This window comes from Schistocerca americana, chromosome 5, assembly GCF_021461395.2.
Source record: "Schistocerca americana isolate TAMUIC-IGC-003095 chromosome 5, iqSchAmer2.1, whole genome shotgun sequence".
NCBI lineage: Eukaryota > Metazoa > Arthropoda > Insecta > Orthoptera > Acrididae > Schistocerca > Schistocerca americana.
Window position 1 is genome coordinate 32,393,775 of NC_060123.1, and position 26,249 is coordinate 32,420,023.

Genomic DNA, 26,249 nt, shown 5'->3' on the forward strand with positions numbered 1-26,249 from the left:
GGTTCCATGCAGCAATACCTATGTGGAACGAGTCTGAATCACTTACGGTCTGGCGCTAGAAACAAACTGATTGGCGATATTATGAAAGCAGAATTATGAATTCGTTGTGATTTTAAGATTAAAACATGCAACGACTTTTATCAAAGGTAACAAAAATATGTTGACAGCTGTCACAAGCAATAATAAATATAATTTTTAATGTTTATTAAGCGTTTTATTGTGTTCGCACTCTACCTTGAGTCAGCAGATGAATTCGTCAGGCAACGTTCGGTATTTTTGTCAATATGTCAAACCCTACTTCAAACCAATATCTACACAAACACTACTGCACTACTTTCCACAATCTTATGGTGTCACCTGGTGACAGTCATGGACTGCCCAGTGTCTTACAGGCAGTTTGCTGCTCCTTTGATGAATCAGGAGATTTTTGAATACATCAGCTGAGCATTCATCATTTTTCATGACTTTGCCGACCTTGCGACCAAACAATACTGTAATAGTACAGCGATAGTGTCACATACTTTTTTATTGTCATCGAACTGATGTGTTTTGTGTGGCGGCATATACTATTGACGAAGAAAAATCAGCCCGCTGCCTAAACTACGTTACATTTTTTGCGTCTGTCTTTTCTTCGTTTGACTTCCCATCACATAGTAAGTGTGTGATCGTAACCGTTTTCCAAACAGTGACATACACTTAACAGAAAATGAAGCAGTACATATTTCCTTGGCAAATTGTTGAACATTTGTGTGAGCAAACAATAAAGACGTGAGTGTGAGAGATTATCCAGCGGCACGATATACCACTGTGAGGTAAATACACACTACACAGGCTGCAGACGTTTGCGATTCGATAAACACTTCTATCGATCCTGCGGGATTTTCTGACGTCACAGGGCGGGACAGACATCGCACTTTTGATTAGACGCTACATTCGTTGATCATTATCTGTGAATTGCTTGTCTTGTCATGTTAAACAAACGTGCGTCACATCTTAGAGGATTTCTTCTTATCATCGGCTGATGACTGATAAACGGAGTTTGGCTCATGCTGTTTTAAAATAGTTTTTGTGATTTACAGGGAACATACAAGACATGGAAATTAATGTTATGCAACGCACATAAATCTTAAATTCAGCGATTGACTTCCATTTGTTCTTTCATTATTGCCATTCTGACGGAAGGGGAAAGTGTCTTAACAGTATTGTTTTTGTTATCTCAGGTTAGTGATGATGGGCGTTAACCACATTGCGACGTGCGTCATCTTACGTACGGTACGTAGTTCGCTCAGGAATCTGACGACTGCTTGTGAAAATTCGTAGAAACACTTTACGAGGCGATGTTTAACTTTGGTGCATTGCTGTTTACGTTTCCTTTGTCAATATGAAAAAATTCAATTCAATTTATTGGCGTCCTTGTAGTACATCATCAAAATGACATAGGACTTGTCAATAAACATTACAATTTAAAATACATGTACACGAAAATGTATAATGTTTACAAAACGTGGCCCAGCTTACTCGTGTGTGCTGCGTGTGTAATTAAGATGATGAGGTTGAAAGTGACGTCCATTGACTGGAATAGCACTCACATAATGCATATTGAAAAGTGTAATAAGCTTGCGTTCGAAAACATAAACGCACGAATATTTCGTCAGGCAGAACTACATAGCTCGTAAGTACACTAACCTGCACGTTTACTAAGTTTTAAAACAAAAAACTATCTCATGAGCAATTAGATTTTGTAAAAGAAGTAAATCTTTCGTAAAAATACCATTACCGATATGACAACAAAAATATTTCTTTTCTTTCCCAGTGCAGCAAACGAATAACAAAAACAAAACTAGGTCCAACTAAGAATGCTTGTAACTACCATCTGAAGATGGATTTGTAAAGAAAAATCCGAAACCGGTCATGGTCTGAAGATAATAAACCTTTTTAAACCATACATGCGGCTGGTAGCTGTTTTTTATAAATTATAAACCTTAAATTCCAATGTATTTTAATATGAGTTAGCGCGTTCATTTGTTCGACAACCTTGTCAAAGAGGCTTTGTATTTTTATTAGAACGCGGTGGCCATTGTCGTCAAGTCATTTGTACACCGCTCCAATGAGAACAAACTACGAAAGGCAGGCCAATAACAGCTTGTATTGTCTTATGACAGCTGCTTGTCACATCCACGTGGACAAAAGCAAAGTTACAATATCAGTTTGTGTCTATTTGTTCTTCTTCACGGTTATATTGTATAGCAGCAAAAAGCAACAAACAAAACAAGCCGTGACAATGTCACATTTTCATTTTACTATCGGTACTTGCAGTAAAGACCTACTAATTTTAAAAGGAATACTGCTGTCGAGCAAATGAACGCCCTAAGTATGTTACGCGCGGATGATTGATATAGTGAAGTATTTTCTCGTGGCTATATTAAGTGAACCGCACACGGAATGCGTTTAGTTTGAAATTGAAGTGATTAAGAACGGCATTGTAGTGACTGAATATCACGTGTATGTCTATAACATGGTATTATTGTGAGCTTCTTAAATACAACAGGCTAAAAAACAGCGCCGTGAGAGTCATTTCAATGACAAATGGCTACAAAAAACAGACTTCTCGCGGTGGCTTTCGGAAAAGGATGAATATAACGCTTTCGGAAAAGAATGAATATAATGGATATTGTAAAACATGCCGTGTAAGTTTTACAGTGAAATACGGCTCAGTGAAGGCGATAAAGCATCATACCGGTACCAAGACTCATCTTGGTATATTGATAAGGTGTGGGATATGTTAAGAAACTCCGTTGTTCAAAGATATTTCGTGCCAGCGGGAACTAGTCAGGAAGGGGAAGTGTCAGAACGGAACTAATATTAACATACCATGGAGTGAAACATCAGCTCAGTTACCTTTCACAAGACCATGCAAATGCTCTCTTATCTCACTTTTTGTTTCAAGATTCGAAATATTGTCCAAAATTCACTTGGACGGACTAAAGGTGAAGCTATAGTAGAGAAGGTATTGGCTCCACACACTCTGCATCAAATTCTGAAAAAAGTTGGTAGAACTCCATTCTCGTTGCATGTGATGCTTCAAATAATGGAAATATGAAATTATTTCCAGTTGCCATCCTGTACTTCGACCAAGAAATGGGAATGATTTTAGCTGTTATACATTTTTACGAAGACGCTGATGAAACATCAGCTTGTGTTGTCAAGAAGCTTAATGAGAGCATCACTAAGACTTGTCTTTCAGGACCGCAACTATACTCCCTTCGTCATAAGAATAAACCTGATGTAAACAACACAAATGCGATGATTGGTCAGAAGCCGTTGCACACACACACTGGTGTTGTTGCGCTCTTGGAAGGAGGTTCTACTTGTATATTAGATATATCATTACAGACTTTCGTTAAATGAAGCTTTAAGATATTCAAATGTATTAGCAGCGACCAACGTTTTCCTTAATCGCACTTTAGTTATGTAGCTTTTATTTAAAAAATCGTGCATAGTGATAGCCTCTGCACTGTTGTGGTCTGATTGTCGCGCTGTTAATATGCAGTATGAAAATGGCTGAGGCTGTTTGCTGTTCCGTAGTGAAGTTGGCACACTAGTACACGTTCGTGTATAGAGGAATCTAGACGGCACGGTAACTCAGCGTGTTGATCAGAGAACTGGCTGCTCTCCGTAAAAAAAATAAAAAAGCTGACTTAGGGATCAACAACGAAATAATCGGATGTCATGTGACTTCCGCTACGACCAAATACCCCGAAAAATAATGAACAAACTGCAAAAAAAAAAAAAAAAAAAAGAAAATCGGTAGCGTAGTTGCTTGGTAATTCAACTCAGTAAATATTCGCTGGTTCAAATCTCGCCCAACTGAAGTTTTTTTTCTCTTTCAATTATAAAATTCATCATCATTTTTTATGAATAATGCACGTCTTCTTGTCTCTAATTACATATTGCACGCGAAATTACTGTTTTCATTTCAAATATACTGGATGATAAAAAAGTCAGTATAAATTTGAAAACTTAATAAACCACGGAATAATGTAGATAGAGAGGTAAAAATTGACACACATGCTTGGAATGAAATGGGGTTTTATTAGAACAAAAAAAAGTCAGTGACTGCGCATGACAATCGTGTATAAAAGGAGCTGTAATGAGAGAGAGAATCAGATGCGCCAGCAGTCGCAGCATGTAGACGTTACCAGAAAAGGCGCTTTTAGTGAAGCTGTAGTATCGTAATGGGAAATGTGCTAGTTAAGCGTTACGGTCCTATCGCCATAGGAAGGGGATTCGAACGAGTAAAGGTCCGTTGACAAATGCAGCTGTGGCGAGAATGATTTCGAAGTTCGAAGCCACGGGCTGTTTAGATGATAGATCCCGTAGAGGCCGACCGAGCACAAGGCGTAATGCTGCTGAGACAGTTCAGGAAGAAATGGAGACTGTAGCGGGTTCGTCTATGCACGGGAAGTCAGCGTTCGTGCAGTCGCACGTCGCACCGGCATTCCATATACTACTGTTTGGTTGGCACTGAGGCGTACCCTCCGATGTTATCCGTACAAAATCCATCGGCATCATGAACTGTTACCTGGCGATTTAGTGAAGCGGAGGGCATTTGCGGTGTGGGCGTTTCAAAAGATGGCGGAAGATGACGATTGGTTGAGTAACGTGTTGTGGACCGACGAAGCTCATTTCACGCTCCGAGGGTATGTCAACGCCCACAACTGCAGAATTTGGGCTACCGCAAATCCTAGAACTGTCGTGGAAACTCCAATGCACGACGAGAAAGTCACGGTATGGGTTGGATTTACCATGTCTACCGTTATCGGGCCTTTTTTCTTCGAGCAAATGCGTGATTCTGGTTTTGTAACTGCTACCGTGACGGGTGAGAGGTACGCCGATATGTTATAGAATTGCATCATCCCCAGCCTGGCTGATAACACCCTTGTGGAACGTACGATGTTTATGCAGGATGACGCTTCACCCCATATTGATAGACGCGTGAAAGATCTCTTGCGCGCGTCGTTTGGTGATGATCGTGTGCTCAGCCGCCACTTTCGTCATGCTTGGCCTCCCAGGTCCCCAGACCTCAGTCCGTGCGATTATTAGCTTTGGGGTTACGTGAAGTCCCAAGTGTATCGTGATCGACCGACATCTCCAGGGATGCTGAAAGACAACATCCGACGCCAATGCCTCACCATAACTCCGGACATGCTTTACAGTGCTGTTCACAACATTATTCCTCGAGTACAGCTATTATTGAGGAATGATGGTGGACATATTTAGCATTTCCCGTAAAGAACATCATCTTTGCTTTGTCTTACTTTGTTATGCTAATTATTGCTATTCTGATCAGATGAAGCGCCATCTATCGGACATTTTTTGAACTTTTGTATCTTTTTGGTTCTAATAAAACCCCATGTCATTCCAAGCATGTGTGTCAATCTGTAACTCTCTATCTACATTACTCCGTGATTTATTCAGTTTTCAAATTTATACTGACTTTTTGATCACCCCAGTAAGTTCTCAGTTACCAGTATTTTATGAAAGACTGTTAATAAAGGTTGCTTAAATTAAGAAAACATAACAATTTAATTTTTAAGGCAAAAATGAAAAACTAAATACTCTATATTTAGACTATGTCCATTGTTTTATACCACAGATGCAGATACGTGCCTTAGAAACATGAAAAACAATCTTCATCAAGCACACCATACAAATGCTGCATTTTTACATTTGCCACTGTACCATTGCAATATGAGCCCAACAGAATTGATCTGGAGCCAAGTTAGGGTATTTGATCCAAGAACTAACAAGACTGTTAAGCTGCCAGACGTACTGGAACTAACGCACGCAGCTTTTTCACGTGGCACTCAGTGCCGAACATAGGTGGGATATAGAAAGGCACGTCATAAAACAGGAGGGGAAGTGCGGCGCGTGGGTGGCTTCGTTGGTTCTGTTGTTGATCGACTCGTTATCAACTTGGCAGATGACAGTTCCAGTACTGAAATGGGATTTAACATCTGAGGTCATCAGTCCCCTAGAACTTAGCACTACTTAAACCTAACTAACCTAAGGACATCACACACATCCATGCCCGAGGCAGGATTCGAACCTGCGACCGTAGCGGCCGCGTGGTTCGAGACTGAAGCGCCTAGAACCGCTCGGCGACAATATTTTTAACGGAATTTTTAGGAGATAGAGACAATAACTGAATACTTATGAGTTAAATACCGACAAAATTTAAAAATGGCCATATTCCGAAGTTTATATAAAACGCAATACGAGACAGAGCCTCGGTAAATACTCCCTCCGAGTGAGGTATTTAGGTAATCAACGAAAATGTGTGTTTGACTGAGTTCAATAGTTTTCTAAATATTGTGTGATTAATGTGAAACTGTTTACCAGACGGAAAATTTCATCTATACCCTAAATATTAATGTAACTATGGCTATAATTAAAATTAAGAGCAGATTTTTGAAATGCTTAGAGACAGTGGTAGAGCTCTGTACTATACACAAATTTCAGATTTCATTTGCACGAGTTTTGTAGCGACGCAGAATTTTAAAGTGTTTTTCTATGGCCGCGAGGAGCCGGGGGCTCCGTCGGATGCCTTTAGACAGTAGTAAACCCACAACTCACCTTGGCCCTTTTGTAGGGGATACTGGGACCATGAAGAATGCAACGGGAGGATAAGTATGGAGGAAGTAAACCAAACCTTTTTCTCGCAGAACAGCCAGCACACTGGAATCAACACTGCATTTACAGTGTTTACTACAACGTTTGGCGTGGAGTATTGTTTAATAGCTATGACCGGTATTACACTATCAAATTTCTTTGTCAAATGTCTTTGTCCAATATCTTTGTCAAAGATATTTGATGGTGTAATAGGGAACTTTGTCAAATGTCGTCCAATATTTGATCAAATCTAGGGCCTCGCTGTAGATTTGATCAAAGAAGTCGCTTGTCTTCTGTTCACTGCAATGTGACATGTTACCACGTGGAGCGCTAGCATCGCTGCATTCTGTCGTCCGTAGTGTTTTTATAAACATTGCGGGTAAATACAATTGGTGTGTGCCGACAACTACAAAATTAATAGAGATGTATGAAGCTGATGAGGCGCTTTGCAACGTGAAGCACGCTGAACACAAAAATAGATTACGAAGATTGGAGACCTGACCTGACCTGACCTAACCTAACTCTCTCCTGTAGCAAGGAATCGGAGTGTTACAGTGAGCCTGTCTTCTGCAGATGTAGCAGTTCTTAAGTGAATATTGTGCTTTGTGATATGAGGATACACTTCATTGAGCACATACAGAAATGTATGCTCATTAATTCTTCAGTAATTGATGTACGACTTGACATCCTTCACTATAAGCTCACGTAACAAGTTTTGTTGAATGCTTTTATCGCGTCGTCGTAAAACCCACGGCTTCACCCAGGTATGTTTCCTTTTTTTCCCCCCGCTTCTCTTCCGCATATGCACACAGTGCAATTGTGGTACATGCAACTGCTGCGGTTAATAACAAGTTGTTGTTGTCGGCCATCTTGAACTTTGACAAAAAATTGGATGACAGTGTAATACCCCTTCTAGCACTACGTCAAAGATCTTTGTCAAATATATTTGAGGGAATATTTGATCACATCTTTGATCAAACCTTTGACAAAGAAATTTGATAGTATAATACCGGCCTAAGGCTTGTTACGGGTGGAAACCCCCGTACAGGCCGGAAGTCATCCCACCCATTGTTTCGCTCCTAGAAAAGGACGAAGTCATTTTGTCCGTATAGTACAAGGGGTGTCCAATAAATAAGGCAACACTTTTTTCCTCAAGGCGTGTCGGTTTAATGCATGATTCCGATACACCATATTATTCCCCACTCTGTTGGTTACAAAACCTTATTTTTCAACATAATCTCCATTCAACGCGACAGCATTACGCCACTTTACTGGGATGGTTTGTATGCAGTATGGTAAAACTCTAGTGGTCGACGCCGGAGCGTCTTGCTGTATCAACGACCACCGCAGCTTCCACGTACTGCATACTTTATTGGGCGCATCCTTTATTGGAGTGAATCTTTTATTGGGCCAAACAGATGGAACTTGAAAGGTGCGAGATCCAGGGTGAAGGACGAGGAAGCCGGCTGCCGCACACCTTTGAGTGCCCCAGCTAGTGGACGGGTGTGTCAGCACTATAAATAGAGACGCCAAGTTGTACAGCAACGTGTTTGACTGTAATCACTTTGCAGGAGTCACAGCTGTGTGTGGTCGGCCAGCACCCGACAGATCTGACTGATTTACGCAATCTTGTTGCCATGATTTCAGACCCCTCGCCCAAGAATCAGTGTGCTTTTATTTCACTGCCAGATCTCCATAGACATTCTGCAAGAGCCTATGAATATTTGCGATGCTCTTGTTTTCCGGCAAAAAAAAAAAAAAAAAAAATTCAATGACAGCTCTCTGCTTGGAACATACCTACGTTACAGACGCCATTTTCAAGGCTGCGTATACCGCCGCCATCTTTCGGAACTTCATGCGAAATTGGCCGAGAAAAACAAAATGTGTTGCCTTACTTATTGAACGTTCCCCTTACTTTTCCCGACAACGTCACAACTGTGGAAATTAAAAGTCAGGTGGCAACTACACTACTGGCCATTAAAATTGCTACACCGCGAAGATGACGTGATACAGACGCGAGATTTAACCGACAGGAAGAAGATGCTGTGATATGCAAATGATTGGCTTTTCAGAGCGTTCACAGAAGGTTGGCGCCGGTGGCGACACCTACAACGTGCTGACATGAGGAAAGTTTCCAACCGATTTCTCATACACAAACAGCAGTTGGACCGGCGTTCCCTGGTGGATCGTTGTTGTGATGCCACGTGTAAGGAGGAGAAATGCGTACCATCACGTTTCCGACTTTGATAAAGGTCGGATTGTAGCCTATCGCGATTGCGGTTTACCGTATCGCGACACTGCTGCTCGCGTTGGTCGAGATCCAATGACTGTTAGCAGAATATGGAATCGGTGGGTTCAGGAGGGTAATACGGAACGCCGTGCTGGATCCCAACGGCCTCGTATCACTAGCAGTAGAGATGACAGGCATCTTATCCGCATGGCTGTAACGGACCGTGCAGCCACGTCTCGATCCCTGAGTCAACAGATGGGGACGGTTGCAAGACAACGACCATCGACACGAACAGTTCGACGACTTTGCAGCAGCATGGACTATCAGCTCGAAGGCCATGGCTGCGGTTACTCTTGGCGCTGCTTCACAGACAGGAGCGCCTGCGATGGCGTACTCAGCGACGAACCTGGGTGCACGAATGGCAAAACGTCATTTTTCGGATGAATCCAGGTTCTGTTTACTGCATCATGATTGTGGCACCCGTGTTTGGCGACATCGCGGTGAACGCACATTGGAAGCGTGTATTCGTCATCGCCATACTGACGTATCACCTGGAGTGATGGTATGGGGTGCCATACGTCTCGATCACCTCTTGTTCGCATTGACTGCACTTTGAACAGTGGACGTTACATTTCAGATGTGTTACGACCCGTGGCTCTACCCTTCATTCGATCCCTGCGAAACCCTACATTTCACCAGGATAATGCACGACCGCATGTGCAGGTCCTGTACGACCCTTTTTGGATATAGAAAATGTTCGACTGCTGCCCTGGCCAGCACATTCTCCAGATCTCTCACCAATTTAAAACGTGTGGTTAATTGTGGCCGAGCAACTGGCTCGTCACAATACGCCAGTCACTAGTCTTGATGAACTGTGGTATCGTGTTGAAGCTGCATGGGGAGCTGCACCTGTACACGCCATCCAAGCTCTGTTTGACTCAATGCCGAGGCGTATCAAGGCTGTTATTACGACCAGAGGTGGTTGTTCTGGGTACTGATTTCTCAAGATCTATGCACCCAAATTGCGTGAAAATGTAATCAGATGTCCGGTCTAGTATAATATATTTGTCCAATGAATACCCGTTTATCATCTGCATTTCTTCTTGGTGTAGCAATTTTAATGGCCAGTAGGTAGTTTAAATCAGACTGTAGAAACTTCAGTCGAGCTAGTTAGAGCACAGTGCGTGCTAATGGGTGTTAAACGTAACCGCTTTATTGAAGAGAGATAACGCTCGTGTGGTATCGACGATTGAAACTGCTCGACCTGATACACGACTGGTACGTCATCTAATCTTGCACTGGCCAGCGATGACACAATCCAGCAGAAGATTGGCAAGGCGCTCAGCATCGGCGCATTTAATGGTGGCCTAGTGCATCCTACACACCATACCAGACGTCGTGCAGACTATGGGCTTCTTGTGCACAGTGCCAAGGGCACAGCGTTTCAGAAAAGTCGCATCCATCGTCATTCTCAAGTGGCAGGGACAATTTGTTGATGACAGGAATTACGCTCAACTGCTCGTATCTTGCATTGTAACGGCGGGTAGTAAGGCCAGAAAGCGGGAAGTTACTAGTCACATTAGTGCTGGGCAATAATAACTGTTGAGGCGGCGCGGGATTAGCCGAGCGGTCTAGGGCGCTGCAGTCATGGACTGTGCGGCTAGTCCCGGCGGAGGTTCGAGTCCTCCCTCGGGCATGGGTGTGTGTGTTTGTCCTCAGGATAATTTAGGTTAAGTAGTGTGTAAGCTTAGGGAGTGATGACTTTAGCAGTTAAGTCCCATAAGATTTCACACACATTTGAACATTTTTGAACTGTTGAGGAGTGCAACTATGCAGATTCACTTCCTCGCTATAGTGCACAAAAGTTGTCGTCCTCATACACTGACGAGCCAAGACATTATGTCCATCGGCTTAGTAGCGTGCTGGGACCATCTTTGGAACGCAATACGTCAGCGGTCCCCTGTGGCTTGGATTCGACATGTCCTTGGTGGGTATCTGGAGGAATGTGACACCAGATGTCTAAGCACAGATAATGCAATTCCCGTAAATTATGGGACAATAGTAGATGGGCTGGCGCCCAGTAGCGTCCCAGATACAATCTAGGATAAAAAAAAGACATGCCACGAAGGAATTATCCGAATGCGACAGAAATCGGTAGATGTGACGTACATTTACAGGGAACCAAATTATTACAATTTCAGAAAAACTAGATGATTTATTCGAGAGAAAGAGCTTCACAAACTGAACGAGTCAGCAGCGCGTTGATCCACCTTTGGGCCTTATGCAAGCATTTATTCGGCTTGACACTGATTGACAGAGTTTTTGGATATCCTCCTCAGCGATATAGAGCCAAATTCTGTCCAATGGGCGCGTCAGATTGTCAAAATTCCCAAATGGTTGGAAAGGCCTGCTCATAATGCTGCGAACGTTCTCAGTTGGGAAGAGATCCGGAGACATTGTTGGCCAAGGTAGGATTTGGCAAGCCCGAAGACACGTAGAAGAAACTCTCGACGTGTGCAGACGGGCATTATCGTGCTGAAATGCAAGCCGAGGATGGCTTGCCATGAAGGAGAACAAAGCTAGGCTGGGACGGTAATATCATCGACGCACGGCTGTGCTGTAGGGGTTCCGCGGGTGACAATCAAAGGGGTCCTGGTGTGAAGTGAAAAGGCACCCCAGACCATCGCTCCTGGATGTTGGGCCATACACTGAACGATAGTCAGGTTGCTATCCCACTACTGTCCGAGGCGTCTCCAGACACGTGTCTCACTGACTGGAGCAGAATTGTCTTTAGTGATGCGTTCCGCTTCGAACTGAGCCCTGGTGACCAGCGAAGACGTGTCTGGTGACAACCTGGACAGCGGTTGGATACCAAACTGACTGTCGCCTGCCAGACGGCCTGACAACCAGGAGTGGACGTCCGGGGTGCCATTTCATTTCATGGTACATTTGGTTGTCATCCGTAGCACCGTTAGAGCTCAGCGGTACGTCGACGATATTCTACGCCCCGTTTTGTTGCCTTTCATGGTAAGATGCTCTGGACTTACATTTCAACAAGATAATGCCCGCCCACACACGGCGAGGCTTTTTACTGCTTGCCTTCGCGCTTTCCAAATCCTACCTTGGCCAGCACGGTCGCCGGATCTCTCCCCAACTGAGAACGTTTGGAGCATTATGGGCAGGACCTTCCAAACTGCTGGGGATTATGACGATCTAACGCGCCAGTTGAACAGAATTTGTCAAAATATCCATTTGGGGCACATCCAATATCTCTGTGCATCAATACCAAGCCGAATAACTGCTTGAATGAGGGCCAAAGGTGGACCGACACCTTATTGGTTGGTTTGGGTTGTTTTGGGGAAGGAGATCAGACAGCGAGGTCATCGGTCTCATCGGATTAGGGAAGGATGGGGAAGTAAGTCGGCCGTGCCCTTTCAGAGGAACCATCCCGGCATGTGCCCGGAGTGATTTAGGGAAATCATGGAAAACCTAAATCAGGATGGCCGGACGCGGGATTGAACCGTCGTCCTCCTGAATGCGTGTCCAGTGTCTAACCACTGCGCCACCTCGCTCGGTTGACACCTTATTGACTTGCTCAATGTGTGAAGTTCGTTCTCTTGAAGAAATCATCCATTTTTTCTGAAATTGTAATCATTTCCGCACATGTACATCACATCTGACGATTTCTGCACTAATCGGATAACTCTGGTGTGGTACGTCGTTTTTTTTATTTTTGTCTTAGAGCGTATATTCCATCGGGTTCAGATCAGACAATAGTGGTGGTCAAAATTCTGGCCTTGCAACACGGACAGTTATCCTAGTGGAAGATGCCATCGCCGTCCACGTTAAGTATGAAGGGATGCAGGTGGTTCGTAATACTGTTCACGTAGTCCACACAGCTTCGATTACTATCACAGGTCCCGTGGAAGCTAAGATGGATATTCTCCACGGAATAAAACGTGCGATGCATGTACCCTGACACGAACACCGAGCTGACTGACAAGAAACGTGATTCATCCGATCAGGAGACACGTCTTCATTGATAGACGGTGTCACTGGGTCAGCTTGGCAACTGCTGCATAGTCGCATGTTCAGAAACGAGTATGCCACGGATTAGTGCCTATCTTGCTTCACAACGCAAGAAAGCTTCCGACCTGCATGTTCCGTGATTAGGGATGGACGACTGATACCTTATCTCCTAGTCGTGCTTTCCCCGACCTTCAATCACTTTCCGTAGATATTGACGACGGAAGCACGCAAACAGCCCACCAGCTTCGCAGTTTCCGAGATGCTCGTTCCAGGGACAAGATCATGACAATTTGCCCTTTTTTAAAAGCCGCTTCTGTCAGCGGATTTCCCCATTTGTGCTCCGTATGTCTCTAGAATGATTATCCGATTCATATTTCCTCCGCTTACTGACTTTCCTCACCTCGTTACGTGGCCCCAAAGCGGCATCCAATCTTGCGGCGGGCAGTGGTCATAATGTTTTGATTCGTCGGTGATGTGGTCCCCCGAACTTCCCGGGCCTCAGGGATGGGCATGGGCGCCGAAACAACGCGACGTGTCTTGCGAATCGGGGGAAAACATCTCCTGCACTGATGAGTCGCGGTACATGTTGCACATGTCACTGACAGGGAATGAATACTTACTAACAAGGGAACCTCCCCATCGCACCCCCCTCAGATTTAGTTATAAATTGACACAGTGGATAGGCCTTGAAAAACTGAACACAGATCAATCGATAAAACAGGAAGAAGTTGTGTGGAACTACGAAAAAATAAGCGAAATATACAAACTGAGTAGTCCATGCGGAAGATAGGTAACATCAAGGACAATATGAGCTGAAGAGCGCCGTGGTCCCGTGGTTAGAGTGAACAGCTGCAGGACGAGAGGTCCTTGGTCCGAGTCTTCCCTCGAGTGAAAACTTTACATTCTTTATTTTCGCAAAGTTACGATCTGTCCGCTCATTCACTGACGTCTCCGTTCACTGTAATAAGTTTAGTGTCTGTGTTTTGCGACCGCACCGCAAAACCGTGCGATTAGTAGACGAAAGGACGTGCCTCTCCAATAGGAAACGAAAACATGTGATCGCAGGGTCATAGATCAACCGATTCCTCCACAGGAAAACACGTCTGATATATTCTATACGACACTGGTGATGGCACGTGCGTCACATGACAGGAATACGTTGTCGACCCACCTAACTTGCACACCTGGCGAATGGGTAAATAGATTCTTCTACCTTGTCCGATTTAGGTTTTCTTGTGGATGTGATAATCACTCCCAAAAAAGTGATGAAAACATAAGAGTTTGTCACATAAACTGCAACAAATGAATGCAACAGTTTCACAGTCGCACAGTTTTCCCTGTGCTCTGTCAAAACATATGTTTTTTACGTTTTCAAATGTTTCCGTGTGTAAACCGTCAAATCCTGCATATCTCCAAGCAAATCTGAACATGTCCTGGAATTTTGGAGAGCGAAGTTGATTATGTGTGAGTGTCTGAACTTTGATAATTGTCTGAAAAGAAAAAATTAAACTCTTCACTCGAGAGAAGACTTGAACCAAGGACCTCTCGTTCCGCAGCTGCTCACGCTAACGACGGGACCACGGCGCTCGTAAGCTCACATTCTCGTTGATGTTGCCTACTTTGCGCATGGACTACTCAGTTTGTATATTTTGCTTATTTTTTTTCATAGTTCCACACAACTTCTTACTTGTTTCTCGATTGATCTGTGTTCAGTTTTTCAAGGCCTATCCCTGTGCCAACTTATAACTAAATCTGAGGCGGGTGCGATGGGGAGGTTCCCTTGTAAGAAACCTAATAATATCCTTGATTAAGACATGGGAGTTCGAGATGGCCAAGCGTTTAGAAAAATTAGCGTTTTTTGCGACTGTCAGGCGAGGCATGATCCATTTATGTTGGCCTAGTTTCAAGGCAGCGGTTGTAGCAGCGGGAGAAGTACAGAATGGTAATGTCCAAGCCGTGAGGTCAAATCTCTATGCAGAAGCCTTTTTTTTTTAATTTTATGCTACTTATAGCGCAAATTTATTAATATTTTCATAAAAGGCTCGAAAGAAAATACAGAAGGCAATTTCAGATTGCAAATTAATTTTCAAAAAGTGATTGTACTTACGGCGCCCACGAGGTCTCTGCAAATAACTTTCGAAGAACGGACTGTAATTAAGAGGTACAGGTTAAAATGATGAGTCTATAAACGTGTGCAAGACGCCGACAAAATTACTGCTTCCCTTGTTTTTATGTTGAATATCGGCCCGAACGTATAAATCATCAACTTTAAAATAATAATAGTATTTTATTTTATATATCAACTTCTCGTGTACGCCTTACAATCCCTTCGCGGGAGTTTATTTGCAATCTAAAACTTTTCCTTAGCTTCTTCTTTTCAAGCCTTTTAACGAAACTATTAATAAATACAATATATTCAGTATTATTTCGGTTTATTTGCAGCGTCAGCACCGCAAAAAATTCCACTTTCTATTTTTTTAACGGTTGGCTGTTTCTGTCACTTTTACGTCTGGCCTAGCCACGCATGTATCAGAAATTTCGGCGAAATCGGTGATGACGACTAGAGCAGTCTCTTTGCTAGACACGAAAATCTAGGGTTTATCACTCAGCCTTTTTGCAGTTTTGTCATAAACCAATTTAAATTGGAACCTCACGAATAATGCCCATCTACTATGGGTAACGGCAACAAAACACAGTGCATACATTTTCTGATTTGGAATTCTTGCAGAAGGGTTATTTCACTGCCCAGGTTGATCATCACCATCAGTGGACGCGAACATTTTAAATTCTTACGACTCACGTCAGTACAGATAAAAAGCTTCCTTGCAACTATGGCATTCGGGAGCTTGTGCAGAAATGAAATGCTTTTGTCTGTACTGTAAGAATAAGCTTCAACTATTTCTTCTAGGGCAAAGTGAAAATTTGTTTACTTTGCATAACATAATATACTATGATGATTTTGGGGCAAATCCGTGCATCCATTAAGATCATTGTTAGACCAGAAAAGTGTGGTTGATGAGTTTCAGTGTTCGATGGACACTGAATACACTGGCTCAATAACCTTTAAATTAGGTGACTGCAGAGGCCAAGGGACACGTTATTTTTCCATATTAGTCTGACAGTAACTGACATTTCCAGCATTAAGAGTTGGAGCGCTATCATTTTGGCAGAAGTTACACCATGCGGGGAACAATGTTACACCATGCGGCCAACAATGCATTTGCCAACGAATAAATAGGAGCATCAAAAATGTTTTCCCAGACTATACTGCTTTACGAATAACGCCTTACTCTGGATCGCGAAATGTGGTTTTAGTTGTTATTACGACGTTTCGGCCACTACAGTCATCAGGACAAACCTTAGTAATCCTTAAAAAATTAGTGTGAGTTACAATAAAATCTATTTTACTGTAACTGTCACTGAACTTTTAATTTTTTTTATCTGACAGTTATGGTTATCTTTCTCAGATTCACTTTGTGTTGTCAAAATCCCTGAGTATATAGGTGTACTCTCACCAAATATACAGTTCACTATAATTCTGAACATGTTCTGATGAAACAAGTTATTTCACTTTAGAATAAATATGAAATACAAAACGCATAATTCTCTTATATGGCCCCAAATAACTTTTTGAGAATCGAATTCATCCAATGAAAAAAATTGAAAACTTGGTAATAACAGTAACTCTGATTTTCTTAATTAAAACTTGTTCCCCAAATTATGCATTTTTTGCAACTTTATCAGCTGCTATTCTCTCTACTCTCAAATTAATATTTGTTCTTATTTCCTGCTCTTTATTAATTATTACGTTTGTATACTTGCAACTGTAAAATATTAGAAATATTTTACATTTATTTAAAATCAACTAAAACCTCCTTAAAAAGCTTTTGGTAGCCGCATTGGCTGGTAGTAATGCCTTTACCACAGGACCATACATAATTGATTTCGCGATGATTTAATCGCACTCTCAGGTATATACATCTGTGAAAATATTTAATATGAATTGTAAGGTATAATTGTTGTAAAAATAAGGCAATTACCCAGAATGACAGGGGAACAAATTCATAACTAATTGAACATTGGTTCGTTAAAAATACATGTCTCCCAACGTTCGGATGGCGTTCGAATTCCCAGAACCGCCTAATTTCATCGGTTACAAGATGAAACATCAAAAATTTCGTTGGGTAATATGCGCAGGCACTGTACATGAGCAATGGGAGCTGCGAGTATGGACCAAAAGAAAAGGAATTAAAATAAGACCTCGGAAAGAAACTATTTGGAATGAACCCATGTTTGGATAGAAAATATGAACGCTCACCAGTGCTGAAAATTACCCTCAAAAGCCACATGACGGGGAGATGACTATTCTTCACGTGGGAAGGCAAATCACCAGCAGAATATGACTAATTTAACATTGCTTCGTTAAAACCCAGTCACGAAACAGGTTGTGTATGATCCTGTAATAAAAGAGCTACTAAAAGCTAAAGCAACTACCAAAAATTTGTTTGAAGATTTTAATAGCTAAAAAAAATGTAAAATATTTCTATCGTGTATCTAAGCTGTGGGTGCCCAAATCGTTAAATCATATCTTGTAAATTATTAGTTCATCGTTCATTGTACAGCATTCTTCGTAAGCTCGTCTGGTGTTTCAGGAGATGAGTGTACGAAAACAACAACTGATACATAAAATAGGCACATATCAGTGGATAGGGCATTTCTCCAAGTCACATCACAAATACTTAATATGGGCATCGTTTATTATGCGGCAAAATTCAGTAAGTGTGTGAAGCTCCTTGCAACGGTCGACGCGTTGTGTGTGGGAAGGTGCGACCACAGCCTGCTTTGGAAACCGATTCGTTGGGCTGCCTATCTACAGGCGCAGAGTAATTCAGTAACTGCACAACCCCTTAATGGAACTGGATGGTACCGTAAGTACAAGTACAAGATGACATCCAGCGAGCTATTTTTAGAAATCTAAGGGAGGTTTGGGGGTAACTTGGTTGCGCATACACATTTATTTCGACCACGCTAATATACCTCTTGTTACTTCACTTCATTATTCGGCGACGAACGACGCATCTCTGAATCGAACGATGACGACGCGACGTCGTATAAATGCGGTGACAAGGAGGCACCATCTTCATAACGAATGGAGAATTCTTAATAGACTGAAGAGCCAAAGAAACTGGCACACCTCCCTAATATCGTGTAAGGCCTCCGCGCGAGCACGCAAAAGTGCCGCAACACGACGTGGCACGGACTCGACTAATGTCTGAAGTAGTGCTGGAGGGAACTGACACCATGAATCCCGCAGGGCTACCCGTAAGAGTACGACGGGGTGCAGATCTCTTCTAAACACCACGTTGCAAGGCATCCCAGATATGCTCAATAATGTTCAAGTCTGGGAAGTTTGGTGGCCAGTGAAAGTGTTTAAACTCTGAAGAGTGTTTCCGGAGCCACTCTGAAGCAATTCTGGACGTGTGGGGTGTCGCAATCGCCAGATGGAATTGACCAAGTCCGTCAGAATGCACAATGGACGTGAATGGATTCAGATGATCAGACAGGATGCTTACGTACGTATCACCAGTCAGAGTCGTATCTAGACGTATTAGGGTTCCCATATCACTAAAACTGCATATGCCCCACACCATTATAGAGCCTCGACCAGGTTGAACAGTCCCCTGCTGACATGCGGGGTTAATGGATTCATGAGATTGTCTTCACACCGCCGGCCGCGGTAGTCTAGCGGTTCTGGCGCTGCAGTCCGGAACCGCGGGACTGCTACGGTCGCAGGTTCGAATCCTGCCTCGAGCATGGGTGTGTGTGATGTCCTTAGGTTAGTTAGGTTTAAGTAGTTCTAAGTTCTAGGGGACTTATGACCTAAGATGTTGAGTCCCATAGTGCTCAGAGCCATTTGAACCATTTTTGTCTTCACACCCGTACACGTCCATCCGCTCGATACAATTTGAAACGAGACTCGTCCGACCAGGCAACATGTTTCCAGTCATCAACAGTCCAATGTCGTTGTTGACGGGCCCTGGCGAAGCGTAAAGCTTTGTGTCATGCAGTTATCAAGGGTACACGAGTGGGCCTTCGGCTCCGAAAGCCCATATCGATGATGTTTCGTTAAATGGTTCGCACGCTGACACTTGTTAATGACTGAGCATTGAAATCTGCAGCAATTTGCGGAAGAGTTGCACTTCTGTCACGTTGAACGATTCTCTTCAGTCGTCGTCTGTCCCGTTCTTGCAAGGAGCTTTTTCCGGCGGCAGGAATGTCGGAGATTTGATGTTTTACCGAATTCCTGATATTCGCGGTACATTCTTGAAATAGTCGTAAGGGAAAATCCCCACTTCATCGCTACCTCGGAAATGCTACGTTCCATCGCTCGCGGGACGACTACACACCACGTTCAAACTCACTTAAATCTTGATAACCCGCCATTGTAATTGCAGTAACCGATCTTACAACTGCGCCAAACACTTGTTGCCTTATATAAGCGTTGCCGACCGCAGTGCCGTATTCTGCCTGTTTACGTATCTCTGTATTTGAATACGCATGTCTATACCGGTTTTTTGGCGCTTCAGTGTATGATAATCTACAAGTACCGTGCGTAGCCGCGAAATTAACGCTTCATTGTCAATATCAAATTGATTGGACACATAAATAAACCCCTGTGCTCAATACTCATGCCGGGTGTGCTATTTATGTTAACCGTAATAGGACGACTCCAGCCGGCCGAAGTGGCCGTGCGGTTAAAGGCGCTGCAGTCTGGAACCGCAAGACCGCTACGGTCGCAGGTTCGAATCCTGCCTCGGGCATGGATGTTTGTGATGTCCTTAGGTTAGTTAGGTTTAACTAGTTCTAAGTTCTCGGGGACTAATGACCTCAGCAGTTGAGTCCCATAGTGCTCAGAACCATTTGAACCATTTTTGAATAGGACGACTCCCTACAAAACGATTAAGTATATACGAGTACGGTTGTCAGCGTTGCCGCTTGAGTTCTTCAAAAATCATATGCGGTGTCAAGTGAAATTTGTGCCTGGACTGACGACTTTTTCGCAGGGAGGACACAGTATGTTGTCTTGGATGGAGAGCCATCGTCAGATGTGGAAGTAACTCCGGGTGTGCCACAGGGAAGTGTGCTTGTGCCCTTGCTGTTCATATTGTTTATTAATGAACTTGCAGACAATATTAATAGTAAAATCGGGCTTTTTTCAGATGATGCAGGTATCTGTAATGAAGTACCATCTGAAAGAAGCTTCGTAAACGTTCAGTCAGATCTTGATAAGATTTCAAAGTGGTGTAAAGATTGACATATTGCTCTAAATGTTCAGAAATGCCAAATTTTGCCCTTCACAAAACGAAAAAACATAGTAACCTATGACTGTAATACGAATTTGTCGCAGCTGGAATCGGCCAACTCAAGCAAATTCCTGGGTGTAACATTTTGTAGAAATATGGGAAGATCACATAGGTTCAGTCATGGATAAAGCAGCTGGTAGAATACTGGGGTAGTGCAATCAATCTCCAAGGGAGATTGCTAAAAATCACTCGTGCGAACGGTTCTATAATATTGCTCAAATGTATGGACCGTTAACAGATGGGACTGGCAGGGGTATTGAACGTATACAGAGAAGAGTAGCACGACCGGTCACAGGTTTGTTTAACCCGTGGGAGAGTGTCACAGAGACGCTGAAGGAACTGGACTGGAAGATTCTTGATGATAGACGTAAACTATCCCGAGAAAGACTATTAACAGAATTTCAAGAACTGGCTTTAAATGATTACTCTAGGAATATATTACAAGCCCCTACGTATTTATCCCATAGGGATCGAGTGGATAAAATTAGAATAATTACTGCACGCACAGGGACATTCAAACAATTATTCTTCCAACGCCCCATACGTGAATGGAACAGAAGGAAACCCTAATGACTGGTACAACGGTACGTACCTTCTGCCATGTACCTCACTGTGTACATGCCGACGGATTTGGGCAATTCCAGCAGGACAATGCAACACTCCAGACATCCAGAATTGCTACAGAATGGCTCCAGGAACACTCTTCTGAGTTTAAACACTTCCACTGGCTGCCAAAATCCCCAGACATGACCATTATTGAACATATCTGGGATGCCTTGCAACGTGCTGTTCAGAAGAGATCTCTACCCTCTCGTACTCTTACGGCTTCATGGAGAGCCTTGCAGGACTCAGGCTGTTAATTCCCTCCAGCCCTGCTTCAGACGTTAGTCAAGGCCATGCCACGTCCTGCAGAGGCACTTCTGCGTCCTCGCGGGGTCCTACATTATATTAGGCAGGAGTACCAGTGTTTTTGGCTCTTCAGTGTATAAACGTCGTGAAAGGGAAGCTATATTTGAAGAACAGTTCTTTGTGCATCTGATACAAGGACGCTCGGGAAGACAGAAAGGAAATGACTAAAAACCTTTGCAGTATCGTGTTACAGAAGACTGGCGAAGATCAGATGCTTTTGTTGAGTAAAGAGTGAAGAAGACCTGCAACGAAGCAACGAAAAAAAAAAATCCTAGCAAAGAACGAAATAAATCGATGAGAAAGAATGGTGAGACGCATATTACGGCACAAGTCGTAATGAAAACGGCAGTTGAAGGGACGGTGGAAGGAAAAAGCCACAGAGGGAGATCTACAAATGAATGAATAGGACCATCATTATTTTCTTTATACGTAAGTGATCTGGCGGACGGGGTAGGCAGCAATCTGTGGTTGGTTGTTGATGATGCTATGGTGTACGGTAAGTTGAGTGACTGTAGGAGGATACAGGATCACGTAGACAAACTTTCCAGTTGGTGTGATGAATGGCAGATAGCTTTAACTGTAGACAAATATAAGTTAATTCGCATGAGTAGGAGAAACAAACCCGTAGTGTTCGAATGCAGTATTAGTAGGAGTGTCCTGTTTGACACAATCACGTCTTTTAAATATCTGGGCATAGCGTTGCAAAGCGATATGGAGTGGAATGACCGTGTGAGGACTGTGGTAGGTGACGCGAATAGTCGACTTCGGTTTACTGTGGGAACTTTAGGAAAGTGTGGTTCATCTGTGAAGGAGACCGCATATAGGACGTTGTTGCGATGTATTCTTGAGTACTGCTCGAGTATTTGGGATCCGTACCAGGTCGGATTAAAGGAAGACATCGAAGCAATTCAAAGACGGGCGCCAGATTTGTTACCGGTAGGTTCGAAGATATGCAGTTGTTACACAGATCCTTTGGGAACACAAATGGGAGTTCCTGGAGGGAAGGCCTCTTTCTCTCCGAAAAACGGTATTTAGAAAATTTAGAGAACCAGCATCTGAAGCTGACTGCAGAAGGATTCTACTGCCACCAACAAACATTTGCGTAAGAACCCCGAAGATATAATACGAGAAATTGGGCTCATGTGGAGGTATATAGACAGTCGTTTCTCCCTCGCTCTGTTTGCGATTGGAACAGGAAAGGGAATGACTAGTCGTGGGACAGCATACCCTCAGCCACACACCGTATGATGGTTTGCGAGGTATGGATGTAGATCTAGAATGCTCGTTTGTAAGCTTAGGGACTGATGACCTTAGCAGTTAAGTCCCATAAGATTTCACACACATTTGAACATTTTTTTTCTTGCTGGTACTCGGAGTCAAACGGCCACAATACTTCAGCGAGCAATGCTGACGCTGTTATTAGGTGCGCTGTTCTGTTAGCAAATACAAGGGGAGAAGCTAAAGAACTATTTGTGCGTGTGTATTTTTTCATTTCGTACCTTAACTTACTTTTTAGATGATTGTAACGTGAAAGGGCGTGATATTTTAGCTCAGCTGGTTAAAACATTTTTCTACATTAGGCGCACTTCGCTTTGCTACAATGCTTTTCACGTTGAAAAAACGCCTTCACACCTGAAGAATATAGGCACAAGACTATTCCGTATCCCGAATGTCACCGTGTGGTGTGTAAGCAAGGGTATATACCACATAGTGTACCAGAATCAATCCTGGTTCCCCTCCCCAATTCAGTTCCCATCCAGTTCCTTCGTCCAATGCTTGTCTCCGCAACAAAGTATTTGAACACCGAAAGTGAGCATCTGGCAGCATAAGATTCGTGATCCACGTACTGTGAATGAGTCCTAGGTAAATCTTTCTAATTTCATCACAATTATTTTCTGCTTTAGTATGGGACCGAAATACAATACTAGAATAAGAGAAGAAAATGAGACACAGGTGTTACATTTCTTGCGGAAGGGCACTTCGGCGTCTGTAGCGAATACGTCAATCGATTATGAACTGTCTTATTACTTACCCCACATCTTCGTCCCCATCGTAGCTGGAGTCATCTTCGGTGGATTCTATGGGATTCACACCATTCATCCCTGACCTGGGCCTTTGTCACTGTGTTTCGCCTGCTGAAATTAGAAACAATTATTATTATTATTATTATATACTTTAAAATATGTTATGATAGTTAAAATGTGCGCATACGGAACACCCGTACTGTAACCAGAAATTACCTCTTCCTCTCTTGAAGATCTGAATCGGAATCTAAGGGAGAAAAGAACGAAGAATTGAACGATGATACATCTGACATTACGGATTTCGGATCCTATACTTGAGATGTAGCCTAATTGCTCTGTGTTTCCCTTAAATAAATGCAGCCGAATATCAATAGATTTAACTTGTGACGCGACGGAATTATTCGGCTATTCTTGTGATAAACTGCATGAAACTAATTATTAAGAAAATTACGAGGACTGTTTTTTTAAGTAAGTACCGTTTTGAAATTTAAAAAAGACGTGCTAAGATAGCTCAATAATTTTATCTTTACATGAAAGCCTGTATCTGAATCTACGCACTGACGCCATTACAGTCTGATTCTTCCTTGTTTACGTTTACGTTGTGTTCTGAGTGCTTAAGATGCTTCCGATAATCATGAGTCCCGCCGACTGTGAAGTGCGGGCTGTTATAAGATTTCTTAGTGCTAAAGGCCTAAAAGCGATCGATATTCATCGTGAGATCTATGCAGTTTACGGAGAAAACATTATGAGTGATAGAACGGTAAGAAAGTGGGTGAGAGCATTTAAAGATGGCCGCACAAATGTGCATGATGAACAACGGAGTGGGCGTCCTTCGGTCGTTAATGAAAGTTTGGTGCAGGAAGTGGACAATAAGGTGAGAGAAAACAGACGCTTTACGATTTCCTCCTTGCGGCATGACTTTCCTAATGTTTCTCGTAGTGTTTTGTATGGCATTGTGACCGAGCACTTGAATTACCGAAAATTGTGCGCACCTTGGCTACCGAAAATGTTGACGGATGTGCACAAAACCAAACGTTTAGACAGTGCATTGACTTTCCTTGAGCGGTACCACATCGACGGTGATGATTTGTTAAGCCAAATTGTTACGGGCGATGAAACATGGGTGGCCTACGTCACACCAGAATCAAAGCAACGGTCTATGGAAGTTGAGCAAGGGCATCGTTTTGCAGCCACGTCTCGATCCCTGAGTCACCATATGGGGACGTTTGCAAGACAACAACCATCTGCACGAACAGTTCGACGACGTTTGCAGCAGCATGGACTATCAGCTCAGAGACCACGGCTGCGATTACCCTTGACGCTGCATCACAGACAGGAGCGCCTGCGATGGTGTACTCAACGACCAACCTGGGTGCACGAATGGCAAAACGTCATTTTTTCGGATGAATCAAGGTTCTGCAGTGAACACATGGTGTGTCGTGTGGCGATCAGTCGGTTTTTAAAGTAATTGAAAAGCCACGATCGCTTCAATCATTTATTAGATGACCGGTTTCAGCACTCAGAAGGTGACATCATCAGATCTGAAACGTGGATTATAAATGTTAATCCACGTTTCAGATCTGATGATGGCACCTTCAGAGTGCTGAAACCGGTCATCTAATAAACGATTGAAGCGATCGTGGCTATTCAATTATTTTAAAATCAAGGTTTTGTTTACAGCACCATGATGGTCGCATCCGTGTTTGGCGACATCGCGGTGAACGCACATTGGAAGCGTGTATTTGTCATCGCCATACTGGCGTATCACCCGGTGTGATGGTATGGAGTGCCATTGGTTACACGTCTCTGTCACCTCTTGTTCGCACTGACGGCATTTTGAACAGTGGACGTTACATTTCAGATGTGTTACGACCTGTGGCTCTACCCTTCATTTGATCCCTGCGAAACCCTACATTTCAGCAGGATAATGCACGACCGCATGTTGGAGGTCCTGTACGGGTCTTTCTGGATACAGAAAATGTTCGACTGCTGCCCTGGGCAGCACATTCTCCAGAACTCTCGCCAATTGAAAACGTCTGGTCAATGGTAGCCGAGCAACTGGCTCGTCACAATACGCCAGTCACTATTGTTGATGAACTGTGGTATCGTGTTGAAGCTGCATGGGCAGCAGTACCTGTACACGCCATCCAAGCTCTGTTTGACTCAATGCCCAGGCGTGTCAAGGCCGTTATTACGGCCAGAGGTGGTTGTTCTGGGTACTGATTTCTCAGGATCTATGCACCCAACCTGCGTGAAAATGTAATCACATGTCAGTTCTAGTATAATATATTTGTCCAATGAATACCCGTTTATCATCTGCATTTCTTCTTGGTGTAGCAATTTTTCACCCCTAAAGATGCATGTTTAATGTTGGCTACTCAGATAATCTGCAGTCTTTGCTCGTGACAATCGCCTAGCAGAAATACGAAGGCGTGCTGAAAAGTAGTGCCTCTGAATTTTTTATGTGAACACTCTTAAATCTGAATAACATCTTTTCTGTTTTCAAGCTGCGTCAATTCGAATAGAATTCTCGAGATTTCGATGGCTGTCTGCGCCGTCGTCGTCAGGAGTAAAACCACTTACTCCTGACGACACTGGCGGAAACAGCCATTGAAAGGTCGAGAATTATATTCTAATTGACGCAGCTTGAAAACAGAAAAGATGTTATTCAGACGGTGCCGGAGCGAAAGACTCCGACGACGCATACTATTAAAGCTTTTTGAATAAAAAAACTTTATCAACATTCTAAATCTTTATTCTTCATGTCTACTTCTTTGCAGCCCTCCACCGCAACAGTAGAGCTGTAGCGTGCAACATGGTGACTATCTCGGTATGTCAGAAGCACCGGCCTGTTATCAATTTTCGAAATCGAAAAGTCCGACCACACAGGACCACCCTCTCATTCAGCACGACGAAGCTAGACCAAGCGCGAACACTCCGACATCTGCAACAATCCGACTCCTCGGGTTCTGTCATCGATCAGCCTTATCGTTTCCCCGACTTGGCCCCATCTGATTTTCA

At 43.2% G+C, this 26,249-nt stretch overlaps 1 protein-coding gene across 1 annotated transcript in view; it reads right to left on the bottom strand.

The window, feature by feature from the left end:
- Positions 1–23,318, bottom strand: part of LOC124615848 (chitin synthase chs-2-like) — a 231,621-nt gene extending 208,303 nt beyond the window's left edge. Inside the window, exon 1 of the mRNA XM_047144001.1 lies at positions 23,237–23,318. Within this exon, the coding sequence (XP_046999957.1) occupies positions 23,237–23,304 (68 nt within the window). The 5' untranslated portion in view covers positions 23,305–23,318. The remainder of the gene's footprint in view (positions 1–23,236) is intronic.
- Positions 23,319–26,249: the final 2,931 nt, after the last annotated feature.